At 32.3% G+C, this 21801-nt stretch overlaps 1 protein-coding gene across 1 annotated transcript; it reads right to left on the bottom strand.

The window, feature by feature from the left end:
* Positions 1 to 6660: 6660 nt before the first annotated feature.
* wnt6a (wingless-type MMTV integration site family, member 6a) lies at positions 6661 to 17065 on the bottom strand. The gene is made up of 4 exons (XM_056458998.1): positions 16631 to 17065; positions 14691 to 14911; positions 11381 to 11706; positions 6661 to 7946 (listed from the first exon to the last, which is right to left on the bottom strand). The coding sequence occupies exons 1-4, from the start codon at positions 16702 to 16704 to the stop codon at positions 7485 to 7487; spliced, it is 1083 nt and encodes a 360-aa protein (XP_056314973.1). The 5' UTR covers positions 16705 to 17065; the 3' UTR covers positions 6661 to 7484.
* Positions 17066 to 21801: the final 4736 nt, after the last annotated feature.

The raw sequence follows: 21801 nt of genomic DNA, 5'->3' as shown, positions 1-21801 counted from the left end.
AATGTGTAGCCGGGCAAAAAAACTCAAGGTACAGACCTGTTAACTGGGATAAGCCTCCCACGCCTGCCAATCCTGACGCGACGTGAGAGGACTGATGTCAGGTTTCACCAACCAGAGGAGCTTGAAACACATATATCTATATGTGCGCGCGCGTGTGCATATAGGTTAGACAGTCTCTTTAAGATCTCAATTTTTACAAGGAGGTTTAGACAGAATTTTTAACAATAGAAAGCAATGTATCTCATAATTGCGTGTCTTCAAGCTGTGAGGGATTGCAGTAGCTTATATATCTTTAGGACAACACAAACATTTCCCAAAAATAATGCCTTACCCCTGGTAGGAAAGTCAGAAGGTAGGAGGTATTTAGAAAACGCCCACCTTTTCCCTAACTATGTGACTGTAATTCTATTTCACACTGGAACTTGATTTAGGTTATTTATACTTTTTAAATATCACAAATAAAGGTTCATTTAACCCCCTAGTGCTGCAGGTGCTTTGCTTACAGTATAGTCTCAGACACCTTTGCAGCATTTGAAGGGTCAATCTTATGCTCCACCTTGTGGAGATTAATTTGTACAATCATAGATACAACAGATTATTACAACATCAGCATGGTGGTCCACCCTGGTATTATGTTTTGATATGTTATACAATGTAAAACAGATCTAAATTAGTTTTAAGATATTGTGCTCTGTTAAAATTTACTTTTGTTATGTTTGGGATAAAAACATCCATTGGATTAAACTGCTGTAAAAATGCATCAGATTATATATATATATATATATATATATATATATATATATATATATATATATATATATATATATATATATATATATATATATATATATATATATATATTTTTTTTTTTTTTTTTATTAATTTGTTTGCTTAAATCTGTTAATAAACCTCAGTCCTGAACAAAACTACTAAATGTTTTAAAAAATTACAGGATTTTAACTCTTTAATTGCCAAGATCACAAATTATGTCACTGATTTGGTGAAAAAAAACACACAAAATGATGTATTTTCAATATAAAAAGTTATTGTGGACTGGATTTTTTGTACCTTTTATCAGTCTTGGACATGTAACTGATTAGTAACAACATTGGCTTTGATGCATTGTTAGATTTTCATTTTTTCTCCCTAATTTACTGTTGGTGGCTGTTTTTGCTCCATTTACTTCCATTATTACCTCATTTGATGGTGCATAAATACAGTCTTTGTTTTTTTACTGCATGTAGTTCTGAAAGCTGAGATGCATATTTTGATTTTCTCAGACACATCAAGGTAAGTGTATAAAGGACACTCTCACACACTCACAGACACACATAATTTGCTGTTACACTCCATATAAACTAAGAAACAAAGATTTTTTTTGCACAGGCCTATCTAAAGGGTTAATGGTGCCAACTGATGATCAAAAGTAAAAATAACAAATCTGACCTGTTCCCAACAAGGAAAACCACCAACAATCAAAACGGCATGATTATATGATGTTATGGTTTTGTAATCAAAAAACGTGGTAATTATGGAAGTCAATGACGCAAAAACAGCCACCAACAGTAAATTAATCAAAAACCATGCATCAAAGGCAATATTGTTTCGCATGTCCAAGACTTTGATAAACGGTAAAAAATCCAGACCACAATTACTTTTCATATCGAAAATAAGTAATTTTGTGGGTTTTATCAACAATCAGTGACATCATTTATGAATTTGGCAATTAAAGAGTTAAAATCCTGTAAATTTCTAAGCAATTTAGTGGTTTTGATCAGGACTGAGGTTTATTAACAGATTTATACAAAGAGAACTGAAAAAATATTTTTCTGATTTATTTTTACAGCAGTTTAATTTAGTGGATGTTTTCATCCCGAACATAATAAAAGGGTGGTCAGTTTGCCCAGAATGTATTGAGTTCTCAAAATATGTGTCAAAATAGGATTTGTCAAAAATCATTTTGCTAGCTGAAACACAGAAACGTTATGGCCAAATTAAGACTCAAAATCACCCTAGAGTGCATGAAAACATCCCCTATAGTACATAAGGGTTCAAATAAATGCTGTTATTTTGAGCATTCTGTTTAACAAACAGCCCTGAAAAGTAAAAAAAAATCACAGTTTCCACAACAGTAAAAAAAAAAGATCAAAATAATCTTATTAGATTGATTTCTGAAGCAACATGACATTGAAGACTGGGATAAAGAATATGGGATTAGTTATTTTTCATGTTGTTACTCTTTTATTATTGTGTTTTTGATTAAATAAATGCTTCTTTGATGAGCAAAAGAGATTTCTTTCCATTTTTAAGCATGCATTTTTTCACTATTAGCACCAAATATATTTAGTTAAATAAAAGCATGCACTTACACAACGAAAAAATGCTGGAAATTATCTATAAATAGACTTCTAAACCAATAGATTGTTGAGTGTCTTTAGCTTTGTAACATAACAGTCATGAGTTCAGCACCATGGACAGTTCTCATCCATTCCATTTCAGGTGTCATTGAAAAACCACAAGACAAGTTGTGATTTGGCTATTTAGTTTGTTTTTACTTTTGTACTATTTACTTTTTATTTATACTTGCATTTTGTATAAAAATAGAAAACACTTTCCAGAAAATAGAAAACTAATTTTAATCTATTCACCATTTTCCTACACCCAATGATGCTTTCATGCTTAATGGCAGTGACTTCTGTTAATCTGTAAACAATCACTTTAAGTTTCACATTTTATAATGACTTTATAATGAAAGGTATCTTCCTAATGTATCTACTTAAATATAACTGCAGTAATACATGTCTATATTTTCTGACACTCGAAGCCTGGGTTATTGAATGATATATTGTATTTTAAAAGGTCTTCTGAAATTTTGACAGGTAACAAGTATTATATTTATGTGCTTTATAAACAGAAAAGCACCCCTGTGAAAACAAACCTGGGAAGAGATGTGAGGATCTGGGGAGAAGACAAGATATTCTTAGTTTGTTCCAGTGAATTATTCATTGTAGAGCAGACCACATGCTGTCACCAAGGAAAAATGAAAATAATCAAGAGCAAAAGAAAGTAGCAGACTGAAAAGGTCTCTTGTCACACATTTTCTTGTTATACATTTTGAAAAATAAAGGTGCCAAAATGTGCCCTTTTTTCCAACAGGGGCTGTTTTTGGTTACGCAAAGAACATTTCAGTGAGCAGTGCTTAAAACATTTGTTTTACTTGTTTGAAGAACCGACGTAATCCCAAGGCAATTCATATAGTTTTATTTAGTAGCTGATTCCTATTATTCATTCAATTTGATTTGCTCATGCACCAATGAGGCGTGGGGTTTGGCAGCACACCTCATATTAACCCATTTAAGCCCACATGAGTACATAATTGCAATTTTCCTTCTATAAGTAATTTTCTAGATGTTATCCATGTTTCATTTCTGAATGCCATGCTAACAAACAACCAAATAAAAGATTTCAAGAAAGAAAAAAAGGAATTGATTTACTTTCTGCCACATAAGGCTTTCCACTTCCTACCCCTAATTTCAGGATACAAAATGGAGGCAAGCCCTCCCAAATAAAGGCAATTTTCATAATACTGAAAGTTATTTTTTGTTCACAAAGGTATATCAACATAATCATGAAGGTCTCTAGATTCATCCAAATAAAACAAATCTTTCAAGAGATCTATAGTTTTCTGTATATTTTGTCAAATGGTCAGGCGACAACTATAGTTGCCGGTGGGCAAATACCTTGTAAGTGCATAAATCATGGCGAATTAGGGAATAATGTGTTAAGTAGTTAATAAATCAAGGTTATTGGTCTTGTTTAATGATTTTTGCTTTCATAATACCCCATCTAAACATAACCATTTAACTGATAACTTTACTTTAAAGTAGCCTTTTTTGATTCACAATTTGATACACAGCAAAATCCTCAGAGTCAAATTAACATCTCTCACTGGTCCCACTCCTACAAAGACTTCAAATAACACTGGAGAAGAGTTGAAGTGCTGAGTGAACAGATAACATTGAACTTTCGCTGTTAAAAAGCAGAATCGCAGAAGAAAAACACAAAATTACAACCAAATTCATGCACAACCTTAGGCCCTGATGTCCACACAAACATGGGTATTGCCTAAATTGCAGCTTTTTTCTACACAAAAACAGTATCAGGTCACTGTAAACCATTGTTTTAAAACTCTTGTCAGGGTGAAGATTTTCAAAAGCACCAGGGTGTGTGGTTTTTAGAAAATTGAGAAAAAAAACATATGTGTGGACATGGCCTTAGGAATTCAACTGAAGACCTCTCAAATATATCTCTCAAAATCTCAGCTCATCAGGATCATTAAACAATCCCACAAACAGAATCAGCAGCTTTACTTATTACTAAGCTGTGTGACTATTTCTGTCAGATGTCTACAAAACTCTGTAGTGAGACTCACTGAAAATACTTGTTTTGTTAGATGTCTCCATTGAGGTATGTATTTACTTTTGTGTATTTACACCAGTACTTTACTTTTTGTTACTTTTACATTTTTTGTTATTTTTTTTCTTTCTTTGATTGCTGTAACTCTGTAGTGTGGGACCAAATACTCCAAATACTCTCCACTCTTGGGATTTGGCAGTGTAGGGAATAAGACATTTTGAATTATTTTTTTATATATTAATATTTGTATTAATTTATAATTAAATATTGCAATATTTGTAATAATTGTCTTGGGGGAGAGGTTCATATCAAATGGTTTTCTAATTTTATTCATAATAAATGTGTTTATGAATAGGAATTGATCTTTTGAAAGCAGTTGTTTTGAGTTAGAATACCAAATGCTCTCCTCCTAATCAAATGTTTACATTAAAGTGTTCTTACACCATTTTTGCCCACCAGCAACTATAGTTGTATTCAAATACAATTTTCTTTAAAAAAAAAAAAAAAAAACAGAGAAAATAAATGCTAAACATGTTCATCAGACACTATTAACAAGGCTACATGCATAAAACCATTTTTTGGGGGGGCACAAATAGGTTAAAAAATTGCATCTATGTAAAAATTTATATTTCCTTGTGAGATTGTGCTTTGGCTAGAATGACCTTAAAAGTTATTCAATAATTGTACAATGTCACAATAAACTACATAGTGCTATGTTATTCCCCAATGCCTGAAAATAGAACATCAATAAGATATATTTGTAACAAAATCTTTCTGTCTTTCTGACTGTAACTTTCCAACAACAACAGTGCCTCACATAATCAAAAATGAAGCAGGCTTACTGCAAGCTGTTTTAACATTTAATCCGTAAAACATATTTATGATACTAGAATTTTTTATATCAGTTCCCTTTGCAATATGTACAATATGTATATGGTAGCTTTTTAAAAGATACATATTTGTTAGACATTGATTTTTCTATTATTATCACTAGTGCTTATTTTTTATTAGGACCTCCTAAATAGAATTTGGATCCATACACTGTAAACTTTAATAAGTTGAGACTGCTCAAATGATTTAAGGAACTCAATTAATTGAGTTGACCAAATGTGGTCTCACTTAAATGTTTAGTTACAGATAACTTAAATAATTAAGTACAAATAACTTAAATGTTTATTTAGTTAACTTAAATGTTATGTACATTAAATATGTGTATGTATATAAATAAAGTTGAAGTTGAATATAAATATAGTTGAATATATAAATACAGTTGTATATATATATATACCCCCTATATATTATTTGCCCCCCTGTTTATTTTTTTCTCAATTTCTGTTCAATGGAGTGAAGATTTTTCATCACATTTCTAAACATGATAGTTTTAATAACTCATTTCTAATAACTGATTTATTTTATCTTGGCCATGATGACAGTAAATAATATTTTACTAGATATTTTTCAAGACACTTCTATACAGCTTAAAGTGACATTTAAAGGCTTAAACAGGTTAATTAGGTTAACTAGGCAGATTAGGGTAATTAGGCAATTTATTGTATAACTATAGGTTGTTTTGTAGACTATCAAAAATAAAATTGCATAAAGGGGCTAATAATTTTGACCCTAAAATGGCTTTTAAAAAATTAAAAACTGCTTTTATTCTTGCCGAAATAAAACAAATAAGACTTTCTCCAGAAGAAAAAATATTATCAGACATACTGTGAAATTTCCTTGCTCTGTTAAACATAATTTGGTAAATATTTAAAGAAATATAAAAAATTCAAAGGAGGGCTAATAATTCTGACTTCAACTGTATGTGTATATATGTATATATACATTTACCTATAAAAGCAATATTTTAAAAGGAATGAAGGTTTATTTGAGTAATTTTAAATCAATCTAGATACAAAATTAAAGATAATCAATTAACATTTACTCAATTTATTTTTTATAGCAGTTTTATACAAAACAATTAGCACATTTTACATAATGTTAACAAAATAATTTGTCTAATTCGATTTGTAAAATATATTCGAATTTGATTTGTGCAAATTTTTGTAAGTATTTTACCAATTTTTTTCCCATTGTTGTAGCATAAAAATAGATAGTAGTGTTTTAATAGATTAAATGTTAATCAGAAATGAAAATGGCACACTGATTTCTCTTAATAAAGGATCAGCAGAAGGCAGCATGATACACTTAGCTTTATTTTTATTTTAAAAAGAAGACATTACATTCAAGCCTTGATGCCCACCTGACTTACAGAGACTGCTCAAAAGTGGTCCATCAAGAAAAACAACAACATAGGCTCATTCTGAAAACGTCCCCCTCTATACATTTCTGGAAATTGCAAATTATGTAGCCAGAAGTACGTATGGCTGCATTTCGTCTTTAAAATGAACGCTATAGGGTGGTATTATGCTGTTCCTTTTCTCGTTTACCAGCTGACCGCTTACCTCCGTATAAATGGTTTTCCCGCTATTACCAGTTTGTCCAGTTAGTTCGCCATGTACGTCGGCGGACTTGAGACGCAGAGAGGAGCTGTCCACGTTTGAGTCCAGTGAAGAACGGTTCCAGAAAGAATGTAAGACAAAAACAGAATCTAAAAATAAAATAAACAAGTAAATAACAGGGTGAGAATATGGTAAAATCTGAAAACGTGGTAAAAATCAGGCGAGGGCTTTTCTTTTTCTGGATTGCTTTTTAAAACTGTGAGTTGGGTTTAGTGAAGTGGGTGGGCAGGTCAATCAGTGCTTTTGAAACACTATTGGTTGGGTTTAGGGAGGGAGGAGGGTGGGTCAGTCGATTGGTCAGTCAGTCAGTTAGTCAACAGCGGCCTCTTGTGGATTTACGTGAGAACAGCAGGTATGAATGGCACTCGCAAGAGAAATTTGAGATCAGAAAAAGCATACACAGCGGCCTCTGGTGGATTCACGAAAACAAAAGCTGCAAAAAACCTTACCTCCTTTGACGTATTTCGTGATCTTCAGAAATGTATATAGCGGTATGGTTTCAGAATGAGCCTGCCATACAACATAAATCAACTGTCCTCTTACAACTACTACACTCCTTTACAAGCAGAGGCTGACATTCTTTCTCTGAGAGCATGTCTGGCACCGAACCTCGCAGCACCAGTGAAAGCGACACTCACAGTTTTCTTCCTCTTCCACTGTAAAATCCGCAAACCCGTTCCCACAGCACAGACTATCACAGCCGCCTGGCCCAGTCTCTGTCCTGTTACACACACGACCCCATGTGCCCTCTGTGCCGCTTCTGTGATTGGCTTTGCAGAAGTCAGGTGACTCTGCTGAATAGATCAGGACATTGGCATCAAGGGGGGGAGCATCCGGATCGATGGACACCAGCGATTTCCCATCATTGCCACCCATCACGCGGACGGCCGTGTGGAAGCTCTGCATGAGCTGATCACCAACCTGACGGAAGAGCGGCATCTTCTTCCAGCAGCTGCGGAGAGTGCAGGACCCAGAAAGACCGTGGCATTTACACTCAGTCCTCATCTGTATCTGGATGACCTGATCAAAAATGAAGACAAAAACAATCTATTTTTTTTCTGAGCCACTATATTGCATTTTATCTCTTAAACTAAGATTTGAAAGGACGAAGTGTGCTTGCACATCTGTTGATTGTCAAGTCAATCAGATTTACAGATGAAATTATTATCCCTCCTGAATTATCAACCCCCCTGAAAATTTTCCCTAATTTCTGTTTGATGGAATGAGAATTTTTTTCAACACATTTCTAAACATAATCGTTTTAAAAACCAATTTCTAATAACTGATTTATTTTATCTTTGCCATGATGACAGTAAATAATATTTTACTAGATATTTTTTAAGATAGCATTCTCTAGCATTCTAGCATTTCAAGATACTCTAGCATTAAAGTGCAATTTAAGAGGCTTAACCGGGATAATTAGGCAAGCTAGGGTAATTAAGCAAATCATTGAATAACAATGGTTGGTTCTCTAGACAATCTAAAAAAATGGGACTAATAATATTGACCTTAAAATGAATAATATTGACAAAAAAATGAAAACCTGCTTTTATGCTAGCTGGAATAAAACAAATAAGACTTTCTCTAGAAGAAAAAATATTATAGGATAATACTGTGAAACATTCCTTGCTCTGTTAAACATCATTTGGGAAATATTTGAAAAAGAAATAAAATTCACAGGAGGGCTAATAATTTTGACTTATTCACATATATACTTTTTCATTACTTAAAGGGGCCGTATAATAAAAATCTGAATATATCCAGGCATAGCTGGATAATAAGAGTTCAGTACATGGAAATGGTATACTGTGAGCCTCAAACATCATTGTTTCCTCGTTCTTATGTAAATCTGGTGAGTGTAAAATTTGGTAAAAAAACAGACCAATCGGAACAATACACAAACTATTAAACACAAAAGCATTAATTTGAATTAATAAGCCTATATTACAATTAGTATGCGTGTGGAACTCTTATTTTGAAAAGCAAACGCCAGCCATGTAGCACACTGTCTTTGCATTGTTTTCTATATGTTTCTAAATGATGCATACAGATGCTCATCTAGGTATCAGTTCACAGCGTGTCAGAATGTGCAGAATGATATATGGATTATAAAATTATTCAACGCCACTCCGAAGGGGCATTCGGTCTGTTTTTGTTAGGTTAACGTGTATATTGTGAAAAGTTCCTTGTATGTTTGTGTTTTCATTTTGGGGGAACTATACTTTAAATGAATTAAAAGGTCAGTTAAGTGACCGTATGGTAAAGTTTCCTGACTGTTTCTCCACAAAATTAATATATGTACAAGTTGTACAGTTGAAATCAGAATTATTAGCCCCCCTGAATTATTAGCCCCCCTATTTATTTCCCCAATTTCTGTTTAATGGAGAGAAGATTTTTTCAACACATTTCTAAACATGATAGTTTTAATAACTCATTTCTAATAACTGATTTATTTTATCTTTGTCTTGATGACAGTAAATAATATTTTACTAGATATTTTTCAAGACACTTCTATACAGCTTAAAGTGACATTTAAAGGCTTAACTAGGTTAATTAGGTTAACTAGGCAGGTTAGGGTAATTAGGCAAGTTATTGTATAATGGTGGTTTGTTCTGTAGACTATTGAAAAAAAAAAGATCTAATAATTTTGACCTTAAAATTGTTTTAAAAAAATTAAAAACTGCTTTCATTTTAGACAAAATAAAACAAATATTACTTTCTCCAGAAGAAAAAATATTATCAGACATACTGTGAAAATTTGATTGCTCTGTTAAACATCATTTAGGAAATATTTAAAAAGGAAAAAAAGATCAAGAGGGGCTAAAAATTATGACTTCAACTGTATATATATATGAATTTGAATTTTATTTCTTTTTTAAATATTTCCCAAGTGATGTTTAACAGAGCAAGGAAATTTTTACAGTATGTCTGATAATATTTTTTTCTTCTGGAGAAAGTCTTATTTGTTTAATTTCAGCTAGATTAAAAGAAAAAAATACATTTTAAGGTCAAAATTATTAGCCCCTTTAAGCTTTATTTTTTTTCAATAGTCTACAGAACAAACCACCATTATAAATTATTAGTCCCTTTATGCAATTTTATTTTTGATAGTACAAAACAACCCATAGTTATACAATAAATTGCCTAATTACCCTAACCTGCCTAGTTAACCTAATTAACCTAGTTAAGCCTTTAAATGTCACTTTAAGCTGTATAGAAGTGTCTGGAAGAATATCTAGTCTAATATGATACACTGTCATCATGGCAAAGATAAAATAAATCAGTTATTACAAATGAGTTATTAAAACTATTAGAAATGTGTTGAAAAAAATCTTAATTTTTAATTAAGAATAATTTTCTTATTAAAAAAAAACATGAAAAAGAAAAAAATACTCACAGCAAACTTTTGACTGATAGTATATCAGTTCATTCATTTTCTTTTCGGCTTAGTCCCTTTATTAATCTGGGGTCGTCACAGAGGAATGAACCACCAACTTATCCAGCATATGTTTTACGCAGTGCCCTTCCAGCTGTAACCCATCACCGAGAAACATCCATACACCCTTCTTGCTATGAGGCGATCATGCTACCCACTGCTCCACTGTGACGCCTATATATATATATATATATATATATATATATATATATATATATATATATATATATATATATATATATATATATATATATATATACATATATACAATTTATTACAATATTATTTTCTATAAATAGTTAAATATTTAATTTAAATAATTTTAAAAATATTATTATTTTTATTATTATTATTATTATTATTATTATTATTATTATTATTATGTTTATTAGTGCTGGGCAAAAAATTAATCATGATTAATCGCATCCAAAATAAAAGTTTGTTTTAACATAATTTAAGAGTGTGTATTGTGTATATTACGTGTATATAAATGCACACAGGCATGCATATATTTGAGAAAATGTACATTTATTTTTAGATATAAAATATATGTGAACAAATTATATATAAATTGTAAATTTATTTAATGTAACAACATTGTTTTGTGTATATTGTTTCTATGTAAATGTGTGCATATCACATATACTCACTGTAATAAATATATAGATAAAATAAACACATCACATATAATACACAAACTTTTATTTTGGATGTGATTAATTGTAATTAATCTTTGCCCAGCACTAATTATTATTATTATTATTATTAGAGATAAATAAATAAATAACTGTACATGTAAGAGCTTTCTACATTTCTACTTTCTACTGCTGAGATACAGATCTTTCCCTGTTCTTTCTGTTAGAAAATCAAGGAAAGCAGTAGAATATCTTTTTCATTTGCTGTAGAACCAAATGGGAGAGCAAAAATATAATACTACAGTCTGTTACTATTAATAATAATAACAACAGTTTCCTGTTCCTATTCTGTCATATTTCCAAGCCCAGAAATGCAAACATACCACTCTTCCTGCTTCGTTGTTGTGCAGGTCAATAAGGCTCCTGATGTCGCTCTTGCCTTTTCGCTGCCGGGTGTCCATGAACTGACGAGACTTTTCATAACCAAAGTCTACATCGTCTCCACAGCCGCCCCATTCCCAGTGCCAATCATGGAGAGATGAGGCCTGGATGAGCACTTCCTCTGCTGGGGAGACGCTGTAAGTTTCTGAGGAGCTCTGACGGGTCACACAGCCACACTGAGGCAGCGCTCCCTGGCTGCAGGCCTGTGTCACCGCATGCATCACCCCAGCAGCTGTGATGGCATACACAAATGCAGTTTCTTGGATATCTAGAAAACAGTTCATAGATCCACAGTTCACATTCTTTTATTCATACACAAAAAGTGCATTCTGTTGTGTGGATGATCTCATGGTATGGGTATGATTACGATCTCTATCTAACCAATTTTACTTTGACATCCCATCAAACTCATCACTTAAATATTTGAGGAATTACAACATTAACAACAACTCATTTAGCAGATTCGCATTCCTCGCTCATCTCCATTGTCTAGACTTGCCTTAATAAACCTTGAACTGCCAAAAGAACATTTTTCCCTTTAGTGTAGAGCATTCCTCCAAGACGAATTCAATCTAGGGATTAAATTTACAATGTACACAATTTCGGCTTATAAATTTATCCAAGTTTTATCAGCCATCATGTCATGTTCTGATAAAAAAAAAAGTTACTCATAACAGATTAAATGATTTTTTATAGCCTCTTCTCTCTCTCTCTCTCTCTCTCTCTCTCTCTCTCTCTCTCTCTCTCTCTCTCTGAAGATACAAGATTTTGTATGAGACCAATCATAAAGTTGAACTGATTTTTAAAGGGCTTATAAGAGCAAGAATAAGGCATGATTTTAATTTTTATTTGTCAATGAGAGAGTTGGACTCATCTCTGAGAGAGTTTGAAGGCATGTGGAGTGTAAAAATATGTTGTGTTGGGTGGAAAATAATGTATTGTTCTTTGATGAAAATATTGTGTGATTTGGAAATATGTTTGTTTAAATCAATGAAACATGTTGTAGTTTAAAATTTTGTATTAAATAAAGGTGTATTAAATTCTTAAATTCTCTCTCTCTCTCTCTCTCTCTCTCTCACTCTCTCTCACTCTCTCACATATGGACTATAAAAAGTGATCAGCGGACTTTACTTAAAGTGACCCTATTGTACAGTGTTAATTCAACCAAAAATCTAAATGATGTTGTTTATTACTCACCCTTTTGTCTTTCCAAACCCCTGAGGCCTTTGTTAGTGTTCAGGATACAAATTTAGATATTTTAGGTGAAATCCGAGAGCTCCCTCATCCTCCATATATACAGGAACGGTACCAACTCTTTTAAAGTCCAGAAAAATACCCCAAAACATCCCCAACACAGTCCATATTGTATGCCTTCGAGTGGTTCAATTTGAATATTATCAAGCTACATATTTTTTTTGCACACATTAAACAAAAATAACGACTTTATTCAATAGTTTGTTCTCCTCAGTGTCAGTATAGGGGGCACACACACACATATGGTCTCTGTCATATACACATACTGTACGCATGGGCATTGCTAGGCCTATTTTAGGGGGGTTAGCAGCCCCCCTATATTTCTACTCAGCCCCCCTAAAACTTTTGAGATTAGCTCATAAACTGTACATTAAACTATCACCTCAGTTCCCTCTAAATTTGATATGAAAACAGCGGCAGAATTTGGCTCCTCCCTGTCTTTTGTTTTTCATTTGATCAGCAAACCACAGCCGGGGACAGCGGGAGAATGAGGTGTGTGTTTATTGATAAATTGTTATAATATCTGCTTATTTGCAGTTCTTTGATATAGATAACTTTGTATAACCTGTATCTTAATGTCATGGAGGAGCTCTCGGGTTTTCTCGGCATTCACCTCATCAGCACAGTTGTTTCCTCCAGCGAAAAATTTAACTCTTAATGAACATTTCTCGGATTTTATTTCAAAATGAACTACCAATATAAAACACTTTACAGTTTGTGTGGCATTAACTATACCATACAGTCTAGCACAGAAAGGAAAAAATAAATATATATATATATATATATATATATATATATATATATATATATATATATATATATATATATATATAGATAGATAGATAGATAGATAGATAGATAGATAGATAGATAGATAGATAGATAGATAGATAGATAGATAGATAGATAGATAGATAGATAGATAGATAGATAGATGTTTATTGATTGATTGATTTATATTTATTTTTATTTTTTGTCAATATAAGTAGCCCCACTAAAATGAAAATCCTAAAATCGCCCCTACACATACACCTGTTTTATTATAGCCATATACATCATTGCACATTGCATGTAAACTTGCGCAATATACTCATACTGAGAAGAAGACACTGTTGAATATAGTTATTTTTTTGTTTTATGCACACAAATGTATTCTTCTAGCTTGATAATATTCTGAATATACTTTTAAGGACAATAGCTTTACTCACTTTTTAAGTATTGTAATAATGTAATGTTATGTTTTAAGTAACTAACATTTTTATGATGTACTTCCAATCTGCTAATAGTTAAATAAAGCTCTACTGCTTTGTTCTGCTTATTTTATGGGTCAAGAAATCTCTTTGGTAAAACTGACAAACTGTAGTATAATCACGCCCTCTAAAGGCCATACAAAGAATTCAACAGCGACATTCACTTTTGAAACCATCATTGAAAGAATTCATATCCCATGTTTACAATCTGAAACAATAATAAAAACTGCACAAACACCCATATAAAACTATGACTAAGCAATGAACTGCAGAGTAGTTCAGAATCTGCAGAAACATCATTTGACAAGTCAGCAGATGCCAATCAAAGCAAAACAAAACAAAACACATTAAAAGAACATATTTCTTGAAATTATGGCAGATCTGATTACAGGAAAAAACTACATTTTGCTTTTATGTTTTCTATATTTTCAACCTAATGGTTGAGTTTAAGGGGAATAATGACTTACAGTTATAAATTATACTTACTGGCCACTTTATTAAGTACACTTGTTATACCTATTTTGTCTCAAACTAATAGAACTAATATATGTGTTGAAAAGGGAGATTTGCATCATGGATGTGTGTAGTCTATAACTATATGAGGACATCATACTAATACAGACTAATATCTCTGAGTAATGCTTCTAGCATCTTGTTGAATCTGTGGCAAGAAAAATGAATGCAATACTGAAAGCAAAAGAGGTTCAACTCAGCACTATCAAGGTGAGGCTTTTGTTTTGTTCCTCACCTTGTTGCAGGATCTTGGCCAGGTTTCTGCCCTGACTGGTGCAGTTCCAACGATGGTTGTGGAACTGATGTTGGCATTCTCGTATGCCCAGCCGGGCACCTTTTGCCACTTCTTGAATTATCTCAGGCTGAGACTGGCACAGGTCAGCATGTCTGCCTGCCAACATCCTAGTTTTACGGCAGATGCTATTGGGATCCATTACTAAAGGGTTCCCATTCACCCTGTGGTGTAAAAGAAACAGAAATAGTAATATAAAAATTAACAGATACACATTTCCACAAAAAAAACACAAGTTTTTTATATACAGGGTTCATACAGTCATGAAAACCTGGAAAAGTCATGGAATTTTGACATGGCATTTTCCAGGCCTGGAAAAGTTTTGAAAAAACAGAAAAACCCACAAAACTTTGAAAAAAATCATGGAAATTAATTTAGCAAATATCTGTATACTTTAATTTATTTGGATTGATTGGGGGGATTTTTTAGAGGAGTAAATCTCGAATAATCTATAACAAATAAATTATAAGCATATAAAGATGAAATATAGTAAAGATAAAAGTGAATTATAGTTTTCAGGTATTTACTAATCAGGTACAGATATTGAATAATCAATACTGCATAGTCTTCATTGTATATTATTTCATCTTTATAAAAGTTACAATAAATTTCTTGTGGCCGGATGTTTTAAAATTTGAAATATTGAAATGTTCACACAGTCACAGGCCTTAAAGGGACAGTTACTCAAAGATTAAAATGTACTCACTATTTACTCACACTTCACTTGTTTCAATACTATAGGAGTTATTAAATTATATTCTTTTTGTGTTCATTTAAAAAAAAGAAAACTCATAAATGTTTGAAACAAGTGAAGGGTGTAATGAAAATGGTAAGTAATTTGTGAGTGAACTATCTCTTTAAAAATGCATGCAGATGATAAACTCTATATTAAACTTTAATCCCAACATTGCATATCCTATGATGTGACTATTGCGGATGCAAACATTGCAGTGTCGATGCTGAAACGATATATTGTGCAGCCCTAATTTGAATATAGGTTAGTTGTCTTTACTTATTTTCTGTCCTTAGCCAAAAACTTGCTCTCATATTGTTAGTGCTGTGTAAGCATTATCAAAATCAATTTTACATAGATATAAAAACTAATTTAAACAAAATAGATTGTTGCGTGTTCTATGATATGCTGGAATAAATTTGAACGTCATTGTTTTTCTTATTATTTACCATGTATATGTAGACATTACATGAAATATCATGAAAACGTACTTGAGAGTTCTGGAAAAGTCTCGGAAAAGTCATGAAATTTTAGTGGTAAAAATGTGTATGAACCCTGTATATAGCACATTTCATACACAATGGTAATTCAAAGTGCTTTACATAAACAAGATTAAAAGATTATACTAAAATAAAACAAGTATAAGAAATAAAAACATGAAGTAATTAAAATGATTAAAATTTTAAAATGAATTAAAAAGGTTTAACTATAATTAAAAAAAAATACATAGAGTGTGTTAGACATTTATGAAGAAAGAAAGAAAGAAAGAAAGAAAGAAAGAAAGAAAGAAAGAAAGAAAGAAAGAAAGAAAGAAAATACATTTTCTTTTGTTCAAGTGATGGCCCACCCTCTTCAAGCCAATTTTATTTTATTTTATTAACATTTATTTCATTGCCTCTTGTGATCTAAAAATCTTTATTGAACTGAATGCAGTCAGAAATGCTTGGTTTAACCATTTTACCTAATTGACAAAAAATGATAGTTGCTCAAGAATATTCGTTTTCAGAGATATCTTTTTTTAAATCTATGTAGTTTAAGAAGAAGAAGAAGAAGAAGATGAAGAGGAAGAGGAAGAGGAAGAGGAGGAAGAAGAAGAAGAAGAAGAAGAAGAAGAAGAAGAAGAAGAAGAAGAAGAAAAGCTCCAGTTTACCTTCTTTGCAGCGGTATGAGAGTCGTAAAGAGGATAACATGGAACCAGGTGACGTGCTTTTGCTTTGAGAGCATCCTATATCCACTTACGGCTCAAATCTTGAAATTGTCCCATCGATATGTCCTTAGTTTGTCAGGAAATCCTTGAACTAGCATCTTATCACCAAAAATAGAGTACAGTATAGTATGAAAACGTCTAAAATGCACTGTCGCGCCATTAAAAATTATTTACCATCCTTCAGCAAAAAAAAAAGGTTGAGGCGCGAAGACAGAACCATCTCTGCTGTTAGCCTGGCCCAATCCAAACAACAACAACAACAACAACAAAACTGTTAACTTGTGATGAGATAAAACATCAAGTGTGTTTACAGAGTGAACCCGCGCAACTCACTTCTGAACAGCGCGTCTATCGTATCTTATTAACATCTATTGGCACGCGCGCATTCCACCTCTGTTGACGTAGCGTCAGAAAAATCCCTGTCAAGTGAAAAAGTTCAGGAGTTTGTAAACAAACGGTGCAGAAACTCTACTTGACACTCACTCGGTTGATGTAAACCCGCACAACCCTTATTTGTTTTGGAAACAAAAAGGATTCCCATGGATTTATGTAAACCAGGTTTTTGTTTTGGTTTTATTTCTCGTTTTCATCAGCCCCTAAATTTAAATTAGTATCATGATGTCCAGCTGTCGTTTTTGATATGTTTTTCATAAAGTGTTCTCTTGCTTGTGTTGACCTTGGCAGTCCTCTTGGCCCTAAAGCTATATCAGTATTCTGTGCTATCAGCCAGAAGAGCATTTCCAAGCCAAAGAATGATTTTCTGATGACCATGCCAAATCTTCACATCAAATTTTAGGAGCAGAGAAAAACTTTAATTGATGCCTTGCTTTATCGTCATCTTGTTTACATTATCAAAGTTTGATAAAACTCCTTTTATTAAAGTCTTGTCTTTCTCCCAGGGCAAACTTGGGATGGATTAAGACACCATTTATGGCCAATGATGCTTTCTTGTTTTATCTTTTTCTTTTTTAAATTACGTAATATTTTAGTAACTGGCAGTCTTTGGAGTTCTCAATATACACAATATACAAAAAAAAAAAAAAAAAAAAAAAAAAAAAAAAAAAATATATATATATATATATATATATATATATATATATATATATATATATATATATATATATATATATATATATATATATATCTCAACTCTGATTGGCTGATAGCTGTGCAATATTCTGCGATAACAGCACTCATACAGCCTCCTCACTCTTCTGTATTACTAATAAACTCACTACAGTTTGACAAATTGCAGCTGTTGGACAACATAATGTACTTTTGAGGCTTGTAGTTGTTTAGATTGCAACTATGCAGTTTATTTAAGGATAGTGTCTATTTTAAATATTTATAATTTTGGAGATAAAGCACGTCGGTATCATACTGAGCAGAGTCTGCTGTTCTGACGCTCAGTTGCAGATGAATAGCGGAAGAAAGTAGTTCTTCATACAAAAGGGTTTTTAGACTCTCCGTGTTTGATTTTCTTTTTAATATATAAAAAGAAACCATTGTATTAATACAATATTACACTCGTGGCAGTAAGATATGGCTGTATATCGTCACTAGTGGAACACTAAGGCACTTGGCCTGTGGCCTTGTGTCAACACACGCCACCCACCTGTGCCGATATACAGCCATATCGCACTACTCATGTGATATTGCTCATATTTGAATATGTGTATATATATATATATATATATATATATATATATATATATATATATATATATATATATATATATATATATATATATATATATATATATATATATATATACACACATATATATACATATATACATATTCTTTATTTTTAAATATATTCTCTTTCTATTTTTGAAAATGTTGGGTGGATAAAATATTTTATTTTTATTTCTTTTCTCTCTCTCTTTCTCTCTCTAAATTGGAACCTCCCAGCATCTCAGACTGAAAACCTAATATGTCTGGGAATTTAAATTGAGTATAGCTGAATTATTCGACAACAAATGGGGCATAAAACAACATACGCACATTTACAATAATCTATTGTCAAATTGTAAACAAAATTACACCAGTAGAAGTTAGAGCATGTTAGACTATATGTTTTTAGTTTTAAAGATATTTGACTGACTGAATATGTTTACTGAATTAATTATAGACTAATTGTTGAGTCAATAGAACAAATAAACTTAGATTTCTAAACATAGAAATATTTTTGCATATTTTCAGTAATAACCAACTTTATTGTTCATGGCAAAATATAGTTGCTTGTCAATTGAATCAAATTAAATTTACAAATATTACTTGCATAACATTACACTTAGCTTAAAATCATGCTAAATCATGTATAACAAAAATGTTAAAACTTGTTTTACTTGTATATAAAAATACATAAAGCAGGCTAACCAAAAAACATAACATGCATTTATTAAAAATCCTTTAACCCAATTTAATTACAACCTGTAACCTTCGATATACATCAGTTTAAATGGACCCAGTTTGCTCTTGGTATCATGACAGAAGCCCATAATAAAAAGCTCAATGTCAGTCTGGCTTTTTAACAAATTTGGGTGTGTTGAAGAGGCAGAAGAAGCTTGTGTGATCATGTGATCTGGGCTTTCTGAGGGAGGCGGTGCATAGTAGCATTATTTAGTAAACTCTTGCCATACATTCCTTGCGTTTATCCCCGAGACAGTAAACAGCCTCAGTGTTCAGATGAAAACTGGGAGCTGTGAATGAACAATGCCTGGCTCTGGGCCCCGAACATGATGATGGCAAACTGTGAATAACACAACTGTTGGCCTGGACGGTCATTTCTGTCCACCCGGAAAGCTCTTTGACCTCCGAATCTACCCTTATTTTTTCCACTGTATGTTTTTTTGTTTGGTGAAATGAATAAAAGTATCCTTTATGTTATTGGTCTACAATTTTTGAGTAGGTTCACTGCACCCTTAAATGTAATCTGGTGTAATATTTCAAATGAGTGTGTACTTCAAAGACATTTCCAGTGTCACATTATTGGTTTAATACAATACTGCAAAATATAAACACACTGTAAAAAAAAATCCTGGGTTCCACACAATTCGTACATGTTGTCCAATGTACCTACACAAATCAATTGTTAACCTAATTCTTTTTACAAATGTAAGTGAACATAAAGAAATCATGTTGCTTCAACTAGTTTTAAATAAGTAGTTTGCAGCAAAATACATCTTTACAAGGCGTAACACTCAATTATTACATCAAATGTAATTTCTGGGGTCATTTGAGTGCATTCAGGAGAATGAATTACTGCCATCTAGCGGATGTACAAAACTAACACATACTTCCAAGAAAATTCGTACATGTAATATACTGGATAGGTCAATTTTTACAGTTTTTCCCAATTGCTAAAACAATAAATGTTTTCAGTTGCCTGGCCTCATTTAGCTAATTGTGAAGTCAATGTTGTCAATACCTTAAACCATTTCACATGGTAAAACACAAATTGCAGATCTTACCTAGACTTTTCAGCAAAACTACAAACCCATTCTCATTCTCAAAACACAAGTAGCAACAATCAAATACAAATAGAGAAAAGATGTCATTGATTAAACACAACCACTCAAAATTGATGTCACGTTTGTCAAATTATGTGACATAACTCATATAAGAAAATAGGCTGTTGAAGGTGGGAAGGAGAGTGTCTAAGCATGATTAGAAGAGGGAATGAGTGCAATGGGCAATTTATGAACTTGCACCTCCCTCCATACTCACCTTTCCTGAATCCGATTGTGTACAATACAATCGGCTGATACTGTACAATAGTCAAATTGTATGGCCCTGAACATTAGAAATGTACTTCTCCCTGAGAACAATAAGTTTTGAACAATGTGTTTTTTGTTTATTGTTTACTGACTGCTTGATAGTGTATGTTATTTTGATCACTTGATGTTTACTATTTGAAAGCTGTGCTTGATTTTGAACACAGGTAAAACGGTTTTGAGGCGAACGTTTCATTTTGCAAGAGAAGTCAGAGATTTTGTTAATAGTGCTTGAAGATGAGGTTTTGTAAATGGAGCAAGGAACAAATGGAGCAAGGGTAATTCAAATATAATGTTTTAGCAATTGAGAATTGTAACACTGTCATAAGACTTCATACTTAAACAACAAAAACAACAACAACAACAACAACAACAACATTATGGGACCTTATATCTGTTCCATAAAGTGATATTAAAAATGTAACTTTTTTAATCTAAAGGGTTTTATTGTCTATAAGTATCTTAAAAGGTGCAAAAAACAGGTAGTTAACTGCATATACATGTTCTGTTATTATAAAGATTTATTTTATAAATATATAATAAATAAATATTTATTTATTTATTTTGTAGTTTAGCCTTGCATTCCCCCACAGTCCAAAGACATGCACTATAGGTGAATTGAATAAACTAAATTGTCCGTAGTGTATGGATAAGTTGGTGGTTCATTGCACTGTGGCAACCCCTAATTAATAAAGGGACTGAGCCAAAAAGAAAATGAATGAATAAATAAGCCTTTCATGGAGACTACAGTTAGCCACTATGTTTGTAATTGTAATTTGTAAAACTGTGGTTATAACCTACATATGGTAATCATTATATGCCCAAAAATATGGCCTTTTACACTTTTACTATAATAAAAGCACGCTAATTTTGTAATTATCATTATTAGATTAAAGGTATTACTAAAAAGACAAAGTTATAGGTTCACACACAGAATTACTTAAATTATAATGCTTCCAAAGTTATCAGAGGCACTTCAAAAACAATTATTATATTCCCAAAATAATAATTAGCCATGGGAGAAGACTTGGTCTGCTTCATCTAAAAACATACAAACCTTCTTTCAGAAAATTCACTGTTTTAAACCACACACAAAGATATTTTCCTATTCTTCTGTAACAGCCGAAGGACAGAAAGTGTCCAGCACAGCTCCTCAGAGATCTCCTTCAGCTGGAGCTGCCCACAGGCGTGTGCTATACAAGGAACAGATGTGATGCTCCGGGGAGAACAGAATGACAGTAAAAGACACATTTGAGCTGTGCTTTTGAGTATATTGCACCATATATGCGCACACTTAAAGTCTGAGAGTAGTATAGTTATTAACCTGTGCATAGA

The sequence above is a fragment of the Danio aesculapii genome, chromosome 6, assembly GCF_903798145.1.
Source record: "Danio aesculapii chromosome 6, fDanAes4.1, whole genome shotgun sequence".
Lineage (NCBI taxonomy): Eukaryota > Metazoa > Chordata > Actinopteri > Cypriniformes > Danionidae > Danio > Danio aesculapii.
This window is presented reverse-complemented; position numbering and strand designations above follow the sequence as displayed.